At 45.0% G+C, this 19,508-nt stretch overlaps 1 protein-coding gene across 7 annotated transcripts in view; it reads right to left on the minus strand.

Annotated features, from left to right (window-relative positions):
* The window catches only part of MAGI1 (membrane associated guanylate kinase, WW and PDZ domain containing 1), a 381,212-nt gene extending 369,220 nt beyond the window's left edge, over positions 1–11,992 (minus strand). For 5 of the 7 annotated variants that reach the window (XM_075834001.1, XM_075833999.1, XM_075833998.1 and 2 more), the window contains exon 1: positions 11,391–11,991. In XM_075834001.1, coding sequence (XP_075690116.1) covers positions 11,391–11,691 — 301 coding nt within the window. In that variant the 5' untranslated portion in view covers positions 11,692–11,991. Of the gene's footprint in view, positions 1–11,390 lie in introns of all 7 variants that reach the window. The other 2 variants (XM_075834000.1, XM_075834002.1) reach the window with 1 other exon arrangement.
* Between the last annotated feature and the right edge of the window lie 7,516 nt (positions 11,993–19,508).

The raw sequence follows: 19,508 nt of genomic DNA on the forward strand, positions 1-19,508 counted from the left end.
AGTTCTTATTAAAATCAATGGGCTGTCTGTGTGATGCATGGACATTCTGGGTCCTCCAGAGTGAGAGACACCCTTTGTGAATGCTCTCAGCTCAGGCAAATAGATGAGGGTTCTTAACGGGGGTCCCCACTCTAATAACTCAAAATTGCCTAATAGGGTATGTAATAAGGAGTTTGGCCACACATTTTAGACAGCAGTTGAGGGGAGAACGGTCGTTCGACCGACAGCTGTTTCACCTGTCTCCCCCATATACATGCATGCTCGGCCATGTTGAAATTCAACATGCCCAACCCTTTTCTCCACCGTCCTCTGCCCTCGGGGAAGAGTTGGGACACCAGCTAATGTATATGGCTACCTTAGGTGTCATCCACTGTTGGCTTAACAAGTGTCTGGTCGAGAGCGATCTCATCCAAGTCAGCCTAAGGGCTTATTCAGACGAAAGTATAGTACGTCCGTGCAACGCTCGTGATTTTCACGCGCCTCGCACGGACCAATGTTAGTCAATGGGGCCGTTCAGACAGTCCGTGATTTTCACGCAGCGTGTGTCCGCTGCGTAAAACTCACGACATGTTCTATATTTGTGCATTTCTCGCGCATCACGCACCCATTGAAGTCAATGGGTGCGTGAAAATCACGCGCAGCACACGGAAGCACTTCCGTGTGACGCGCGTGATTCGCGCAACAGCAGTAAAAACTATGAATGAAAACAGAAAAGCACCATGTGCTTTTCTGTTTACAAACAGTGTCATAATGATGGCGGCTGCGTGAAAATCACACAGCCACGCATCATACGCTGCTGACACACGGAGCGGTTATGGACCTTTTGCGCGCGCAAAATGAACACGCTCCTGTGAATCTGGCCTTAAGCCGCTTTCACACAAGCGGGTGCTCTTATTCCGGTTCAATGAACAGTGGGAAGTCTGGGTGTGGCATTGGTAATACGGGTACAAAGAAGCACCCGTAATATGCTAGTATGAAAGCGACCATTAGGCTTTATTCAGACGAACTGGAAAAACGTCCGTGCAACGCGCGCGAGTTGCACGGACCTATATTAGTCTATGGGGCCGTGCAGACATGTCCATGATTTTTACTCAGCGTGAGTCCGCTGAAAAAAAGTCACGACATGTCCGTTCTTTGGGCGTTTTGCGTGAATCACGCACCCATTGAAGCCAATGGGTGCGTGAAAACCACGCATGTCGCACGGAAGCACCTCCGTGCGAACTGCGTGATTCGCGCAACAGCTGTCAAAAGGATGAATGAAAACAGAAAAGCACCACGTGCTTTTCTGTTTACAAACATCCAAATGGAGTGTCATAATGATGGCGGCTGCGCGAAAAGCACGCAGCCGCGCATCATATGCTGCTGCCACACGGAGCTGTTAAGTGGCTTTTGCGCACGCAAAACGCTGCATTTTTGCGTGCGCAAAAACGCCACGCTCGTGTGAATGAGGCCTTAACGTAAGTGCTTGAATAGGCGGAGCATGCATGTTTATTTTAATAAGGAGGAGAGCAGCCGATCCTAGACACCACTGTTAGGGTATGTGCACACGATAACTGCAATTACGGAAATGTTTTCAGGAGAAAACAGCTCCTGAATTTCAGACGTAAATTGCATGTACTCGCGTTTTGCGGGCCGTCTTTTACGGACGTAATTTGGAGCTGTTCTTCATTGGAGTCAATGAAAAACGTCTCCAATTACATCCCAAGAAGTGTCCTGCACTTGTTTTGACGAGGCTGTCATTTTACGCGCCGTCTTTTGACAGCGACGCGTAAATTTACAGGTCGTCGGCACAGAACATCGTAAGACCCATTGCAAGCAATGGGCAGATGTTTGCCGACATATTGGAGCCTTTTTCCAGACGTAATTCAAGGCGTAAAACGCCTCCATAACGTCTGAAAATAGGTCGTGTGAACCCAGCCTAAGTTGCTTATCCCCCAGAAGAATAAAACATTGGGCATGCCGAAATCCAACATCCCCAAACTTTCTTTCCCCTCAGGTCTGCCAACTGAAAACAGTCGAGATGTCCCCCATACACTGTTGGCTGATCCCAATGAAACGAAGGAGATCAATGAAGTTTCACCCGATATTTATCTTGATGCTGGCAATAGATATTAGTTACCAGATCTGGACATTTTTGGTGGCATCTGGCGATAATCCAATGTCTACAGTCTTCAATATTGGCTGGATCTGGCAATAAATATCTAAAGCTGGTCAGACACAAGATTGTTGTGACGAATACCACAGATTTCTGCAGGATTCCCCTGTTGTCTCATCTCAATCCTGCTTGACAATGGTCCCCAGATATCAGAGGAAAGAAGAATTACACAGTTTGGACTTTAGCCTATCAAATCCTTGGATCCTCTGAAGAGAACTGGTGCCAACTATGCCTGGCGACCACCTATCCCTCTTCCCCATTGAAATAAACATGGATGCTTGGCCGATCTAAGGACATCAGCATTGTGTTTCCGTTGAGGGGTTCTGTTGGAGCTTTCCGTTGGGGGAACCCTTCAACAGACAGGCAAATGCAAAGCATAGCTTCCGTTTGCATCACCATTGATCTCAATGGTGGCAGATCCAGTGCAAATGATTTCCATTTGTCACCGTTGTGAAAGGGTTCTGTGGTTTTGACAGAATCAATAGTGCAGTCGACTGCGCTATGGATTCCGTCAAAACAACGGAACCCGTTCACAACGGTGACAAACAGAAACCATTAGGCCAGGACCACGCACAGAGTTTTGATGCAGTTTTAGCTCAGTTTTTCGAGCCAAACAGGAGTGGACACCACAGAATGGAGATGCATCTGTATTTTCTATATACCTTTTCAACGGAAGCTATGGTTCCCGTTTGCCTTTCCGTTGAGGGGTTCCCCCGGTGGAACCCCTCAACGGAAACAGCGCTGATGTGAACAGGCCCTAAATATGTGAGTTTATGGCAGTGTTGGAGGGATAGCAGTTGACTGATCTGATATTTACGGATTTTCACTGATTGTTGAACAAGTGCCTGGTGATTTTTTTCATCAGATGGGAATGAACCTTTGGAAGATTGGTCACAGCTTGACAAGAGAAGGTCAGTGACGAGAAAGGACGGCCGTTTCCACCTGGTGATTGCTACGACAGGTCAATACATGGCAGCGCTTCTAGTGGCGAATATTTCTGATTATATGAAGTCCATTGCAGCTTGTGGAGGGTGTACAGATCTGTAATAAGGGGCAATAAAGCCGCCGTGCATACGGCTCTGTCGCATGTATGAGCCCTAAATTGAAGTTCTCCATGTACTGGGATTCTGTTACGACAGAGAAATGCTTAAAGGGTCACTAAACCTGAAATACAAGTTAATCCATAATGAAACCCTGACGTCTATATGTGCTAAAGTTCCCTGAGCATTGCAGACTTTTAAGGGGTTCTCAGGCTAATTTAATGTAACCATCAACCCGAGTCGGCCTCTAAAAATGAATATTGATAAGTTGAATGAGGTATTTAACTTTGATATCATTTGTATTCTGATTTTTCATTATTTTGACATCTCTGTTTCGGTCAGTGAATGAAAGTGTTCTTGTTTACATACAGAGACAATACTTTCAACAGCTGAGGGTTCGTCACAATGTATTACTAAGCAAATCGCTGTTACCTCAACAATCTGGATTTCAGATTAATACATTTTACCTGCACTGGTACATTGTAGCAAACGATAATAATAGGTGAGATTTGTGCTGCGGATGTCTACACAGTATAAAAACAAAAGCTTCCAGAATTATATATTTATAAAGGTTACTGATTTCTCTGTCATTATTATTTAAAGGGGTTGTCCAGAATTAGAACAGCACAGCTGCTTTCACCCAATAATAGCACCACATCTGTCTACAGGTTGTTTGTAGTATTGCAGCTCAGACACATTCACTTTAATGGAGCGGAGCTGCAATACTAGACACAGTCCATTGACAGGTGTGGCATTATTTCTGAAAGAAAGCAGACGTGTTTTTTTCTAATCCTGGACCATCGCCTTTGAGTCCGTTAGGTCTCACTTAACTGTGCTGCGACAAATTTGCGTTTTGAAAATTACGCCAAAAAGCGTAATTTGACAGCAACATGTGAACATATAGAATGTATATGTATATATATATATATATATATATATACACACACACACACACCACAATATTTATTAGTGGCTCATTGCATAAAATCTATCCCTGGGTACCCTACCTAACCGTAAGGAGGATTTAATAGAAAATGGGCCTCTGGGCACCCCCTCACCCGGTTGCCATCAGTTTTTCTTGTAATTTCAAAATTCCTGGTCGACTATAGTAGGAAAAAGGGTTAATTGTCCCTGGTGGTTTAAACTAGTGTAGGCGGTCAATGATAAAGTCCAGTTGCTCTAGGAGTCCCATTTTTAGGGAGGCTATCTAGGAGATGGATGCAATGGGCACTTGCCAAGTGCGCCACCCCCTGAGACGGTACCCCATTAGTTTGTGTAATATATAAAGAACAATGTCAAAGGATGGGAGGATATTATTACAATGGCGACATATTGCCGAAAGGCAACGGACTGAGAACTCCTATAGATCAAGGATATCCATGGTGAAAATAATACTAGTAACATTTCAGAATTGGGGGATGGGCTGTAGGAAAGTGTCAGCATCGCTCACCTACAAAGGCTACAGCTGGTCATACACTAGAGATTTTCGATGTCTAAATATACAAATTTACACCATTTTCTGCCAACTGCCTTTGTGACACACGCTGACCGACATCTGTAGAAAAGTTGATCTGCCATGTTGGATTTTTTCGGTCATTGTCGGGTGCAGTCTCCGGAAAGTCATTCATGCCAAACAGATTTGCGCCCATCAATAGAAGCCCAGACCAGGCCCCAGATCATGGAAGAAATCATTCAGCGATTTGTCATTTTAACTTATGATGTCATCCAGAAGATCGGCAACCTTCTTAGAACAACCGTGAACAAAACATTGTTCAGATAACGGCCGTCTGAAATCTCCAGCTTAATTCTCTATGAAACATCTCCAAGTCTGGGAAGACCCTCCTTAGAACAGTATCATGGTCATGGGTTGTGACCTGATTCAGGTCATGAAAAAAGAAGTTCAAAAGGGCAATGGCTCCCATCTATAGCTAGATTTAGGGTATATTCACACAGTGCAGTCAAATCAGGATTTATTGCAAAATCGCAATTTGATTGCCCACAAAATCCATGTATCCCCTAGGATGGGGATACGTGTGATCGCTGGGGGGGGGGGGGTCCGACCTCTTGGACCCCCCCAGTGATGATGAGGACCGAAAGTCCCCAAAGTGCTCCATAAGAATGGGGCACTGGTGTGCATGCTCTGCCAGAGCGCCATTCATTTCTATGGGACTTCCCGGGACCGCTGTCTCCGGCAGCGCCATAGAAATAATTGGAGCGCTGGTTGAGAATGCACACCATTCTCATGGAGCAGTACGGGGGACGTTCTTATTGCTGGGGATCCCAGCCGTTAGACCCCTAGCGATCACACATGCATCCCCTATCCTGTTGATAGGGGATACATGTGTTTGCGGGAAAGCCCCTTTAAGGTGGAACAGCAGGTAACTATATAGCACTGTTTATTTGCAAGTATTTACAGGGCAAAGGTGATGACTATGACGTTTCTCTGTATGTGGACTGTCAAAAAGTTCCCACATCAATCATAGGAGACAATTCTGATAACAGTTTAATGGGGAACCAGTATTTAAGAACGATTATATGATGTCACGTGATTAAGGACACAACATCACTGCGGAGTCGAGAACACACAAGACTGATGGGGACAGAAGAAGAATTTCTTAGGCCGAATTCAGAGGACAGTATTATACGTCCGTGTGACGGCCATTAAACACGGACACATGTGTTTCAATTGACCGTGTGAAAGGTCCGTTGAAAAATAGAACATGTCCTATTTTGTTCCGTTTTCACGGATCCCTCGATAGACTCAAGTCTATGGGGATCGGTGAAAACGGGACCCGCCCGTGGGCAACTCGGACGTTTTTCGCATCAGTTTCCCCACGTTCGTCTGAATTTGACCTTATACAAGAAATCTGTATTCAGACGTTGCGACTGAGGTGCGGTTAAGACACTGCATCAAAAAAAGCGCGTCAGAAAACAGCATACACTTTTATTGTGATTTAGTGCATATTCCAATGCAACGCACCAAATTGTGGTAAAAATGCATGCAGATTTCTGTATGCGGTTTTTGTGCCACATTGTGGTCTATTCACACGTTGAGGTCAGTCTACGGGTTTTTCCGCAATTTCACATAAATTGCGGCAAAGAAAAAACGCAACATGACCGCAATGTGTAAATAGAACTTTTGGAAAACTCTCACTGCCCTGATAAAAATAATGGTGGCCTGCAGATTGCTAGATAGTGCTTGTGTACCAACTTCTTGATGTGTTTATATGAGGTCAGAGAGCAGGCCTCGAGGTGTTAATCTCATTATCTCACTAATTGACACTTTGGGTTTGGAAAGGGTTTATCTGTTCTGGAGTAGTCACATAAATACCCGTCTGTAGCCATAAGGTCAGGTACACACAATGCAGTTCTGGCGCAGCTTGCTATATACTAGTTTATAATCAAAATCAGGAATGAAGAGAAGTGTAGGGATCAGTCACATGCTGCAGATTTTTTTTGGACATAGGGATTTTGCCACAATTTCCATCCATTACGATATAGTGTGAATCCACATGAAGTTTCCTCAAAGCCACGTTTTTTTTTTATCTGAGCAATTTTCTATAATCCCATTTACTTGTGTAATATTTAGGGAGACTTGTCTGGCATCTAACTAGGCTGCAGCTGAAGCACCACCCGAAGCACCAAAACCTAGGGTTGGCCAAGTGGCAGAGGGTAAGGAACCCGGAGGCCACCCTCACCCCAGAAGGAACCGCCATATTTGTTACAGATTTCCAAGGTGGATGCCGACATAGGGATGTTCTTTTCAGGGCATCCGCCCTATAGGATGGGGGGGGGGGCATATACCTTAGGGTACAAACAGGGAGAAAGTCTATCCACAACATTTGGATCAACATTTTTTCCGAGGATCAGTGCTACAGAACGGACAGGAAAAAAAATACATCAAAAGAAGGGGTAAGATGTTCCTTTTGTTAAATATCTTGAAGTAAATATATATATATATATATATATATATTTAAAAAAAAAAACATTAAAAAAAAAAACGCATTCCCGTCAGACAAGTGGTAGATAAATTTCCCCTATCATGTTGTCATCTCAGATTGAGCTGTATATGACAGGGGCAGTATCATGATACAAAAGTAGAGAGCTAAAAAGAAAATAACATAAACAGCAGCACAGAGTGTTTCAGGAGTATATTGATCTTGTAGGAGGCAGCTTCACGTCTACTCATGGGCTGTGTATAATATGAGAAGAAGTATGTTGGTGAGGAAAAAGGGGGAGGGCAACCCGACAAAAACAAAGTAATGATGTCAAATAAGCTTCTATGTAGAACAAAGTCCATACATATACAAGAGAAAAGAAGAATGTAAACATCTCATCATCCCCTTGACAGGTCACCCATCGTCAGATCGTGTTACAATGCTGTATCTACTGGTTTAGAGCGCAAACAGGTTCACTGTAAAGTACACAGAATGAGTGCAAGCTCTTGAAACCAGTTTTTCTATATTCTCTTGTTTACTCCGTCTTCTATGTTGCTTTGACAGAGTGGCCATTGTCGTGACAAAATGAAATGAACCAGTGAAAAGTGGCCGAGTTATTTTACTGGTGACACATAATCCTAGTCTGGACGTCCAAGGCTGATAAAACCCTTAGTGTGACTCATGTGTTAATGGTGGAGGTTACAGGTGAGCTCCCTCTGTAATGTAAGGGAACAAATATTGACACAAAAGAACTTCACCGCTACGTCACGGTAGGAGATCACCTGCCGCAATGTAAACGGCGACACGATCACAGTTTTAGAATAGTTTGTATATAAGACCCTTTAAATATTAGCACCCCCTAGAGGCTGGACAAAAAGTGACGAGAGCATGCTGTATAATAACGTCCAACATACCCGGGTATAACTGTCCATAATCCAAATGTAACATCCGGACCCCCGCATGGTTATAAGACGTGCCATCACTTTCTAAATTGGTGGGGGTCCAACTGCCGGGACCGCCACCGATCCTGATAATAAAGGGGTCACAGCTGGTTTAGGGATTGATCCCATTGCAGGAAACTAGATCAAGGCCCCATTCACATGAAAGACTGAGAGGGGCACAGTACTAGACCAGCGCTGCGGCCCCTTCATTCTCAGGAGGGGTTGGGGGCCCCGCAGTCAGACTCCCACCGATCAAAAAGAGGTGGCATATACTGGCGATATGCCATTTCTTTATAGGGGTTGTCCAGTCATAAGAAATTGATGGCCTATCCTCAGAATAGGCCATCTGCATATGATTGGTGGGGGTCAGACTCTCTGCATCCCTGCCCATCAGCGGTTTTAAAGGGGCGACCGCGCTCGTAGGAGCGCTGCTTCCCCTTCATTACTGTCACTGCTCGTAATGTGAATCGCCGACACACTTGCAGCGGTGATTTACAGTATTACAACCTTCTCACATTGAAGTGAATGGGAGGAGGCTATGATACCGTGAACCACCGCTACAAGTATGTCGGTGATTCACAGTAAGAAATTAAGGGGAAGCAGCGCAGGTATGAGCGTCCCGGCCCCATCAAAACAGATGATCGGCGGGAGTGTTAGTAGTCGGACCCACACCGTTCAGATATTGACATCTTATCCTGAGGATAAGCCATCAATTTCTTATGTCTCGACAACCCTCTTAAAAGGAGTATTCAAACTCCTAAAAACTTAATTCAAATATATTGATCTTTAAAATTTGGGCCATTTCTCATGCCACCAGACCCTGGCATCCCGCTGCTGCTTCCTATTGTCAATGCAGATTGATGACGTGCTTTCCATTCCCATGTGACCTTACCGCAGTGGCCAGCGATTGGCTGCCGTGGTTGATTAAATGACCATTTTTATTAAAGGGAAATCTACTTTAGTACATCTTCCATGCAATGTCACACAGTTGATAGGGTTAAAAAAGTGTTGATCCAGAGGAAGGGAAAGACTCCCTATGGAGGTAGTTGTCAACTGCCTTATATTAAAAAGGAAAAAAAATTATTTCCAAATCAAATATAGCAATCAGAATAAATCCCTGGATCAACGTCTCCAGAATCTAGTACTCAGAACTTGTAATATTATATATTTTTTAAGAAAGTCATCCCGACCCCTCGAACTTGTTCAATGAATCAACCATCACAGCAGCGTCTGGCAGAGTTCCATAGTCTCACTGCTGTTACAGTAAAGAATCCTCATCTATGATGGTGGTGAAACCTGTTTTCCCCTAAACGTAGAGGATACCCCCTCGTCATGGTTACAGGCCTAGGTAAAAAAAAGATCCTTGTACCGTCCAGTTAGAGATTTGTACATTGTAATTTGATCGCCTCTAAGCCGTCTTTTTTTTCTCTAAACGGAATAACCCTAAATTAGATTTCTTGGAACTACAATCCACTCATTCCCTTAAAGGGGTTGTCCGAGGGCAGGGCGATTTTTCATACTGATGACTGGTGGGGGTCGACACCCAGACCGATCAGCTGTTCAGGCGGCTCCGGTCACAGTATAGCGGCCGTGCTTGGTTACTACAGCTCTGCTTCTGTTCACTTGACAAAGATGCAGTTCAGAATCATGGCCGCTATATTGTGACCGGAGCCATCTGCTTCCGGCACGGATATCCGATACCCGGAGGCAGCTGATCGGTGCGGGATCCGGGTGTCGCACCGATCATAAACCGATGACCTATCCTGTAGATAGGTCATCGGTATGAAAAAGCACCCCGTGACCAGACAACCCCATTAATTACCTTGGTCGCCCCCCTCTGCACCCGCTCCAGTTCAACCATGACCTTCTTATACACAAGTGCTCGAAATTGTACACAATATTCCACGTGTGGTCTGACTAGTGATTTGTATAGAGGCAAAACTATGTTCTGGTCATGAGTATTTATGCCTCCCATGATTTTATTTGCCTTGGCAGCAGCTGCCTGGCACTGGTTGCTAAAGTTAAGCTCTACCAATGTTATTTATAAATTGCCGGAATAACCAAACATCCCGCACATTATAACCATAATAATACAGAATGGGAAATATAAATTATTCCTTGTAAGGAGATTATCCATCCCGCTGACGCTGTCACATCTCAACCAACATGTGCATATCTCACCTGAAAGTGTTATCTGTTTAGCAATGTGGGGAATGTGCAGCGGGAAAGATATTTTTATCACCGCACAGTGCTGAGCACACTACTATAATCCACAGGCATAGAAAACAATGAAACCGATGACTCTAGCTGGATTTATACCAACACCAAGAATCCAAAAACACTCCAATAAAACACAATAATAGAATGTGCTGCTAATCATGTGTGTACATTAAACACAAATACACAATAAATAGACATAGCAGAGCTGAATGTTAATTAAAGGAGAAGTCCTCTGTGGACAATCGCCACTCTTCATATGCCCAAATAAAGCAATTAGTGAGGGTTCCCTAGTTGGATTCCCGTCTTAGCAGTGACTCTCCGTTCTAACTAAGGAGGACCGCTGGTGGCCATTCATTCTACAGATGCCCATTGATTTTAATGGGCACCTTGCCATTTTATTGATCAGATGCAGAGTGGTTGTTCCTGGCATAACAGCGGATTTGGGGGGGGGGGGGGGTTCAGAACAACTTGAACTCTAATTTATGCATTGTGATAACAGGGAACACAACCGGATTTCATCCCTAAGCCAAATGACAAACTAAGCCCTACCACATCCCTATATACAAACACAGGCCTTTTTATGTACAGAATGCATAGTTCACACAGTGACGGATACATCTTAAAAAGTTTCATCAACCCTATCAGCACATGTCATTATGAGATCACCATTTACATAGGACTGCAGGTAAACTTACTGCATTCAGAAACAGTCAGGGGGAGTTTTTAGACAAAAGGCTTTTTTAGTGTAACTATTAACAAGATATGCCATAAAAGTAAAATAGTGAAGGTTCCACCATTGGGACCCCCATTGAGCTGCAAATTTCCCATGCACAACTTCTCCACCACAAGAGTTTACCGGGCATTCCCATTCTCAGGATAGGTGAGGATCCTAGCAGTCAGACCCACATGATCTATATACACCATAAAAGTCTTTAGCAGTAGTACCACTTTAAATGACACATTCAGCTCTGCTACATTTGCATATGGGGAATTACTATTAACCCTTCTATGAATCTAGACATGAAACACAATCAACATTTCTATGGAATAGTTGGGGCTGAGGGGTGTCTGGAGGACACCCCCCGGTCTTACCTACCTTGCCTGACAGCTGTGATGGGGACCTGCTCCCCGCAGCTCCTCACCATGTCCAGCACGTCGTATCTGGGTAATCCTGACACCGGCACCCCGGCCACCTCCAGCAGCAGCTCCCCTCCTTGTAGTTTCCCTTCTCCAGAGCATGCGATCAGGGAGTCCTCCACCTCCCCCAAATAGAGGAACTCTCCATACTCCGCTCCCCCCAGCACCGGCAGCCTGAGCTCCCCCCCGGAGCCCCGGATCACCGTGCACTGGTGCACCCGGCTCGTCCAGTGGTTCTTCTTCTGGATCACTTTGGCCATAGTGATCGGCAGCAGCCGGCGATTATAACAATATAACGCACATATGACGCAGAGACAGAACAAGTGTCTGCTGCAACTTTTCCAGGTGACAGATCACATTCAGGTCATCACTGCTGCAACTTTGTATCCAGATCCCCGCTGCAACTTTGCATACAGATCCCCTTCATCCAGCGATCCCCCTCCAGCTCGCAGCCATCCTGTTATTCCATCCACAAAACTTTCCCCGATCCTGTGCCTGCAGATAGGAAGAGACTTGCTGCAGTTATTTCCTCACTCGCTGCTGCGGTTCCTTTAAAGAGATACAAAGGTTCATTCCATCCTGTCCCAATGATCCATAAACAGCAATGGGAACCCGCACGCATGCGCACTGGCTCACACCTCTCCCTCCCCATTTACACACACACTATATACACAGGAGCAGCAGCACCCATCCCTCCCCTCCAGGACAGAGCTGCCAGGTCCTAGAGCAGCAGCACAGGGGTGCACAGAGTGGGGGAGGAGGTGGAGAGAATTTATATTGACCTTTTACAGAAGTGATAGTGAGTCATTGATCAAAGTGATTCATGCACTTAGAAATTATTAGGATTAATATATAAAGGGGCAGCACGTTGCTGCAAGCTGATTTATATTAATTGATTTAAGAAAATGCTGCTGCAGAAGCTCTTGGAAGGTGGATCTGAGGCAAGTCATACGTAAAGCTATAGAGAAAATGCAATAAATAATAGAATGTTTTGTATCAGAAAGTATTCAAAATAAGCATAAAATGTATCAATAATAATAATAATGATTGCAAATATTTATACAGTAACATTCCCGGCATTAATGGGACCTGCTGGATTATCGGATGGTCATAGAAAAGTATATTAAATCTTGTTCCTCGAGTACAGAGACTAAAATATGAACACAATCGATGGCGCTATTAATTATTCCCTTAATGAAGCAGACAGTTTTGGCCTTCGATTTTCATCTCTCTGCGTTTTAAAAGCCATTGCTTCTTATTTTTCGTCCACATAGTCATGCAGTATGAGGGCTTATTTTTTGTATAGTTGTATTTTTTAATGGCACCACTTTGGGGTACATATAATGTATAATTTTTATTATTTTTATAATTTGTTTGGGGTGGAAAAAAACAGCAATTTCGGCTTTGTTTTTACGGCGTGGTATAAAGGACATGATTACTTTATTTTTGCCGTCAGTATGATTACGGCGATACCATATTTATATCGTTTTTTTACATGACTTTTTGATCACTTTTTATTCCGTTTTTTGGGAGGTGGAATGAACAAAAAAACAGCAATTTTGGCCTTGTATTTAGTGGTTTGTTTTTTTAGGGCGTTCACTGAGCGGCATAAATAATATGTTCATTTTATCCCAGGTGTCGTTACAATCCGTATGGTTCCTTGCAATGCAGCTCCGTAATACAGTGCAGTCGACTACGCTATTGTTCCCGTGAAAAAACCCTGAAGCTTTACGGAACAGAAACATATGGAAACCAACTGCAATGGAAGCATTAACAGTAAAATAAATGGTAATGCAAACGGAAGCCATGGTTTCCGTTTGGCTTTCCTTTCATCAGTTTCTCAGATGGAAAGTTAGAACGGAACCAATGAACGAAAACCAAACGCTGATGTGAACAGGCCCTAAAATGTACGCCGCGTATGGGCCTGTTCACATCTGCAGATGCAGCTGAAAATACTGAAAACAATAACACAGCATGCAGGGCCGGCCTTAGGATAGATGGCGCCCAGTGCAAGATTTTCTTTCGGCGCCCCACCCCATGATAAAAAAAATGGCCCATAAAAAAGTATAATGCCCCCCCACAGTATAATGTCCTTTTTAGTGGCCCCACACAGTATAATGCCCTTTACATTGCCCCACACAGTATAATGCCCTTTACATTGCCCCACACACTATATAATGTCCACTTTAGCGCTCCAACACAGCATAATGCCTTTTAGTGACCTCCACACAGTATAATGCCCCCTTTTCACCACCACATAATAAAGCCCCTTTATGCCACCCCCTCCCCTCCCCTGGGTGACACACACAGCCCCCCTTGTAGATAGTGCCCCTTGTAGATTCTGCCATACTGCCCCCCTGTATATAGTGTCGTACATCCCCCCCACCTCCCTCTTGTAGATAGTGCCATACAGTCCCCCATCACCCCCTTGTAGACAGTTCCCCCCAAACAAATAAAACCAAAAAATTATGCTCACCTAGGCCCGTGACGAACGGAGCTGGTCCACAACGCCGACGGGATCCTTGTGTAGGCCGGTGTGATAAAGTGATGTCATCTTGGCGGCCTGCGCAGGGATCATGTCTATGCGCCTGATAGTCTGCAGGCCGAACGTGGCCTGTAGCCTAGTAAATGGTAAAACAGGGAGATACTTCCCTGCTCTGCCATAGTGTTCAATAGTATCTGGGTCCTACGGGCGCCAATAGTATTGAATGTAGCGGTGCCACCAGGTATGGGGGGGCCTGTGCCTGCGGGCTACACAGGCCCCATCATGCCACGTGCCCTGTAGCAGAAGGTATGGCTGCTATGGTGGTAGTTACGCCGAGAGCAGAGAAGGAGTGCCCAGGCGGAAAGGCAGCTGCAGAGTTGCCAGGCCCGGGCGCTCCAGAAACACAAAGGGGAAGGGAACCAGCGCAGTGCCACCTTCCACCTGCTGCAGTGATGCACCCTGTGCGATGACACAGGTCGCACACCCCAAAGGCCAGCCCTGACAGCACGTTGCTCTATTGTTTCTAGTAAAATCACGGACTCCCTGATGGAAACCTAATGGAACCCATTAAAGTCAATGGGTTCCGTTGTGTGCCGGCTGTGTCTATAGTGCAACAGAAGCGGCGCTTCCGGTTATTTCCTTATTCTTCTCCTCTGGCGGAGCAGAACAATGGAATGGCAAGCGTGAACTCAGCCTAAACTCCTGCGTGCACACTCAACGTGTCCATAGGGCTACATTAGCCCAAGGGAGACTAAAAGAGTGTCCTTTTGACTTCCGTCTAGCTGGTATACATCAGTATACCACAAAAAAAAAAGGTATGGTATAGCGTAGACTCTTCCATACGACCGTATCCTGTAATAAAACGAATCCCGCGGAATATACTTTTTATTTACAATGGGACCCTATGTTTAACGGATGCTACTGTATGGCATCCATTGGAGGCATCCGTTTAACGTATAGGTTGGGAGCTTTTTCCGGTTTATACGGTAAATGGAGGCCTTAAACATGGTGTGAGCAGGGTCTAAGACAAATTAGTACTAAGGCCACATTTACATCATGTTTTTGCCCTCTGCTGTATGCCAGGAAAGCTCCCGACGTGCATTCTTGATGTGTCCTTTTAGCCTCTGTCGGACTGGTATACGCCAGAATACTTTTTTTTTTTGGTATGGAATAGTGTAGTAGATTAAGCTTTTCCATACAACAGGATCCCGTAAAAAAAAGGACTTTTAACATGGGAGCCTATTGGTGACGTATGCCACTGCATGGTATATGTCACAGGCATCTGTTAAATTAAATTTAGACATTACAAGTTTTTCAATAGCTTTTTTTAAAACGGATGCCACTGGCGGGCACCTGTCGCATCCTACTATTAACGTATACGTTGGGAGTCTTTTCTACGCTAAACGTAGACCTTGGACTAAGGGAGGTCAAATAGTATCACACAAATAGTATTCGCATTCACACAACGGTGCAAACCGTACACCAGATAGTCTTTTGCATGCACCATAGTCCCCTTGAGACATGAACGCCATTCTTTCCAGCACAAAAGTGTCACCATTAAAGTGCCCCCGAGTATATTGGTACATTTTATAGCTATTTTTTTCATTTTAAGCTAAATTATGGAAAAAAATAAATAAATACAACCTCCCAGATCACCCCTATCGTGTGTCAGAGGTGATTTCTACTTTTCACAATGAAAGGGTTAAAAGAAAGTATGCGTGCCGCGTTGTAGACGCCTATTAACAACCGGGTAACAATGCAGTGTTGTCGTTTTCAAACCAGAATTGTTGCTAAGTTGTACTCCGTCTATTCACAGTTTTGTTTTATTGTCTCAGTTGAGTAACTTTACCCCAATTATATCTATATATACTGTGTGCTGTAGGGGCTTGTCCACACGTTACGGAATTGCTGCGTATTTTCCGTCTGGAATTGCAGACGGAAAATAAGCAGCAGAATACAGAAGCAGCAAAAGTGGGTGTGAATGAACAAATCTCATCCACAGGCTGCGGAAAATTTCAGTCCAGAAATTCACCTGCGGTGCGTATTTTTAGTTCCGCAGCACGTCAATTCCTGCGTTTTTCAGAGGAGATCTCACCATCACCCAGGATTGAGAAAAACGCAGCAAAATCTGCACTGTTTTCTATAGTAAAAAAACGCAGGAAATGCGTTTTTTCCGCAGCGGATTGTCTACTTGTTTAAGCAGAAATAGCTGCAGAAATTTTCTGCAGCAATTCCATTAGGTGTGAACAAGCCCTTAGGAGAACACAGAATAGCTGAGACCTAGGTTATGTTTACACTGCCGTCTGTATGGTTACCAGGCAACCAACTAGGAAGCTGACTCCAGTCACATGACATGACGACAGAGCAAGCACCTGACCGTTGCTTTGCACTAATGTTTCCCTCCCTGTTCCTTCTTCCTTCATATATAATGGTTATATTACTGATTCCAGAGGAACAATGAATAAATATAGGGCATTCTGAGCTCGTACAAGGGGGTCTCTAACTCAGGACCTCCATCAATTACCCAAAATGGACAGAGGCTACATAGATAGTGTCTGCCCAGGTAGGACCCGGTACGGCTGTGTATTCATTTCATTGGTCACCCTATAAGGCCCCTTTCACACTGCGTCTTTTCCTTCCGTTGGAGATATATATCGGGAGGACTCCTGACGTATATATCCGATGGAAGACCGCAATGTATCCCACTGTATAGTCTTAGAGTGAGATATGCCGCCCAAAACCCCCCCCCCCCCCCTGGGCAGAGCTTCTAAGGGTGGTTAGCACCCCCCAATGTTATTGGCTGTACAGGTACAGAGCAGGGACACCGGCCGACACACAGCTCGGGAGTTCGGCTCCCGAGCAAAAGAGCGTTGTTGTCGTCATGGCAACGGCGCAAAATGCCGGGTGAAATGACTTACACGCTCCTGTACAGAGCGACGGGGGAAATCTCCGTCGGCTCTGTAAGGCGGTGGGCGGAGGGAGAAGGAAGGGATGTGAAGTGTGGTGCGCGAAGAAGGAAGAAAGAGCGCGAATGCGGTCGGAAGAGGAGAGGGCGGTCGCGGTGAGCAGAAGGGGAGGAGAACGGACGGAGCCATCATGGAAAGAGAGGGAGCGGGACCATGTTAAACCCTGCGATTGAGGGTGCAGCTTGTGCTGAAGGAGCAGAAGTGGAGAGCACCATTATAAAGGAGGACTGGACCGGAGGAATAACCGGTACGGGAACCTGCCCAGCATATAGTGGCCTGAGCACATGGTGGCCTGAGCATATAGTGGCCTGAGCTTACCGGAGGGCTATAGATTCAATACCCTCTTACAACTAATGGTCTCTGGAGGAAAGTAATCTTGAACAGTCCGTGCCCTTACGCAATACTACGCCTAGCAAGCTAAAGTCGGCATAGTTTGGAGCCAAGGTTCATGTGAAGTCCCACGATTCCCTCTAGTATTGTCAGTTGCCTGTGTCCCCTGGGCTTACCTAAGGAGAATATATTACCTGTGATTACAACTCTGAGAAGAATGATTTGAACTGTTAGTTGTAGACGTTGCTTGTGGCTAGGGGCAGACGGGAGAAACAGTCAGGGTGACAGAAATAAACATTGGACTATCACAAGGACATTGCACAAACTGCATTCATCACCGGTGACTATTTGGTTGCGTCATAGGCGTGCCTGGTAGTCTTGTCCCCCGACTGCGGGCGGGAGAGGGTGGTCACGAAAGGTAGAGGATAGCTCCGCAAGGACCCGTGGCTGTGTCCATAGACTCGGTTAGTCCGCTGATCCCCACGACGCAACCCGTGGCCGAGAGCGTTACTCTTACCTGAGGGTATGCTGACAGTAGTGGGTAGCTCCCACCGTGACTGTGAGAGGCGTGTTGGCACATTTTTGGTGGACCCTTCTAATAAACCTGAAAATCCCCTTTAGTATAATAAAGGTCCACTGCTACACATTCTTTTAAGACTTCAAGCACTTAGCGTATAGTTTTCAGCCATAATATACCTCCATGAGGCACTGTATACCCGCCCAGGAAGGAAGGTTCCTAGGGCAGAATACCTCCATAATACAGAATTTATTGAAGGAGGAGAAGTGAAGGTGAAGGAGGCACACGAAAGTACAATGAGGGCCCATTTTCGGGATCCGGGTTACACAGCCATATATATGTAGCAACCAATCAGATAACTGCTTTCATTTTCTCACCTGTGCTAGAAAATGACAGCTGCCATGTGATTGGTTGTTAGCGGTCAGTGGCACATTTATAGGGGGTGCAAAGGTTGCAACGTTTCATATGTGTGCCAGATTTATAAAAACTTTAGAACATTATCTACACCCAAAAAATTTATGGGCAACCAACACCTGATCAGGCTGGGCATACATTGTTCCCAAACAGATGACCAGTGAATTTCATGACCATAAAGGATCTCACTAACAACAATGGAGTCCACCATCAAAGCCGTACTATGCATCATTGGCCTTATTCACACAAACGTATTTAACGTCCGTGATGCACGCGTGAAAATCACGCGCGTCGCACGGTCCTATGTTAGTCAATGGGGCCGTTCAGACATTCCGTGATTTTCACGCAGCGTATGTCCGCTGCGTAAAACTCACTGCATGTCCTATGCTTGGGCGTTTTTCGCGCATCACGCATCCATTGAAGTCAATGGGTGCGTGAAAATCACACGCAACGCACGGAAGCACTTCCGTGTGTCGCACGTGATTTGCGCAACAGTAGATCAAGAAATGAAGGGAAAAATAAAGGCACTTCCTTCATTTCTTTTTCTAAACATATAAACCGCGTGTCCTAAGGATGGCATATGTGTGAAAATCATGCAGCCACGCACCATTCACTGATGACACATGGAACTGCAACGCGCAAAATGCACACGTTCGTGTGAATAAGGCCTAAGTATGTCAAGGGAATGAAATAAAAAAGATAAAAAGCAAAAAAACTAACTAACCACCCAAGCGTCTGTTGTAGCCACAAAGTTGAATGCTGCAGCACGTTGCGGCGTATTCCTCCAGTCTGTAGTGAGACGTATGGTAACTCCGTACAGTCATTATTACTCATTATACCTTGTCTGCTGGGTCAGTCTATTAGATAGGAAAAAACTGCACTGACAGGTTTTATGTTGTAATTGGTTCCAGATATGATTCTGCCTGAGTGTCGTCGCTTCATCCTGCTAATATCTTCTGCCATTCAGCCCAGATTATATCTGTATATAGATGTTAGAAGAATAATATGATCTGTTTTGCAGCATCTAAGACCCATATCAAAAATTGGGTTGGCCCATAGGGGAGGGGGAAACAAAATACTTATTAGGGCCTGTGCATTTATACTTATGCAACATAAAGGGCACAATGTTGAGAATAAAGTTTGTACATCATAGGGCCTCTTAAATATAATTGAAATTTCGGAGCTGGCTTTTAGGTAGCAGGGAGGTGGCAGCCAACAGATAAGTTTGGGGCCCTTATTTTCTGGATTGCAGTACCCCAATACTGCTCTGATGGTGGCCCTGCTTACATGGTGGCCCTATTTAGGAAATACTGATTGGTTAATGTAGGCACTTATCACACAATGAAGGCCCTAGGCAGCTGCCTA

The sequence above is a fragment of the Rhinoderma darwinii genome, chromosome 7 (genome assembly GCF_050947455.1).
Source record: "Rhinoderma darwinii isolate aRhiDar2 chromosome 7, aRhiDar2.hap1, whole genome shotgun sequence".
Classification (NCBI taxonomy): domain Eukaryota; kingdom Metazoa; phylum Chordata; class Amphibia; order Anura; family Rhinodermatidae; genus Rhinoderma; species Rhinoderma darwinii.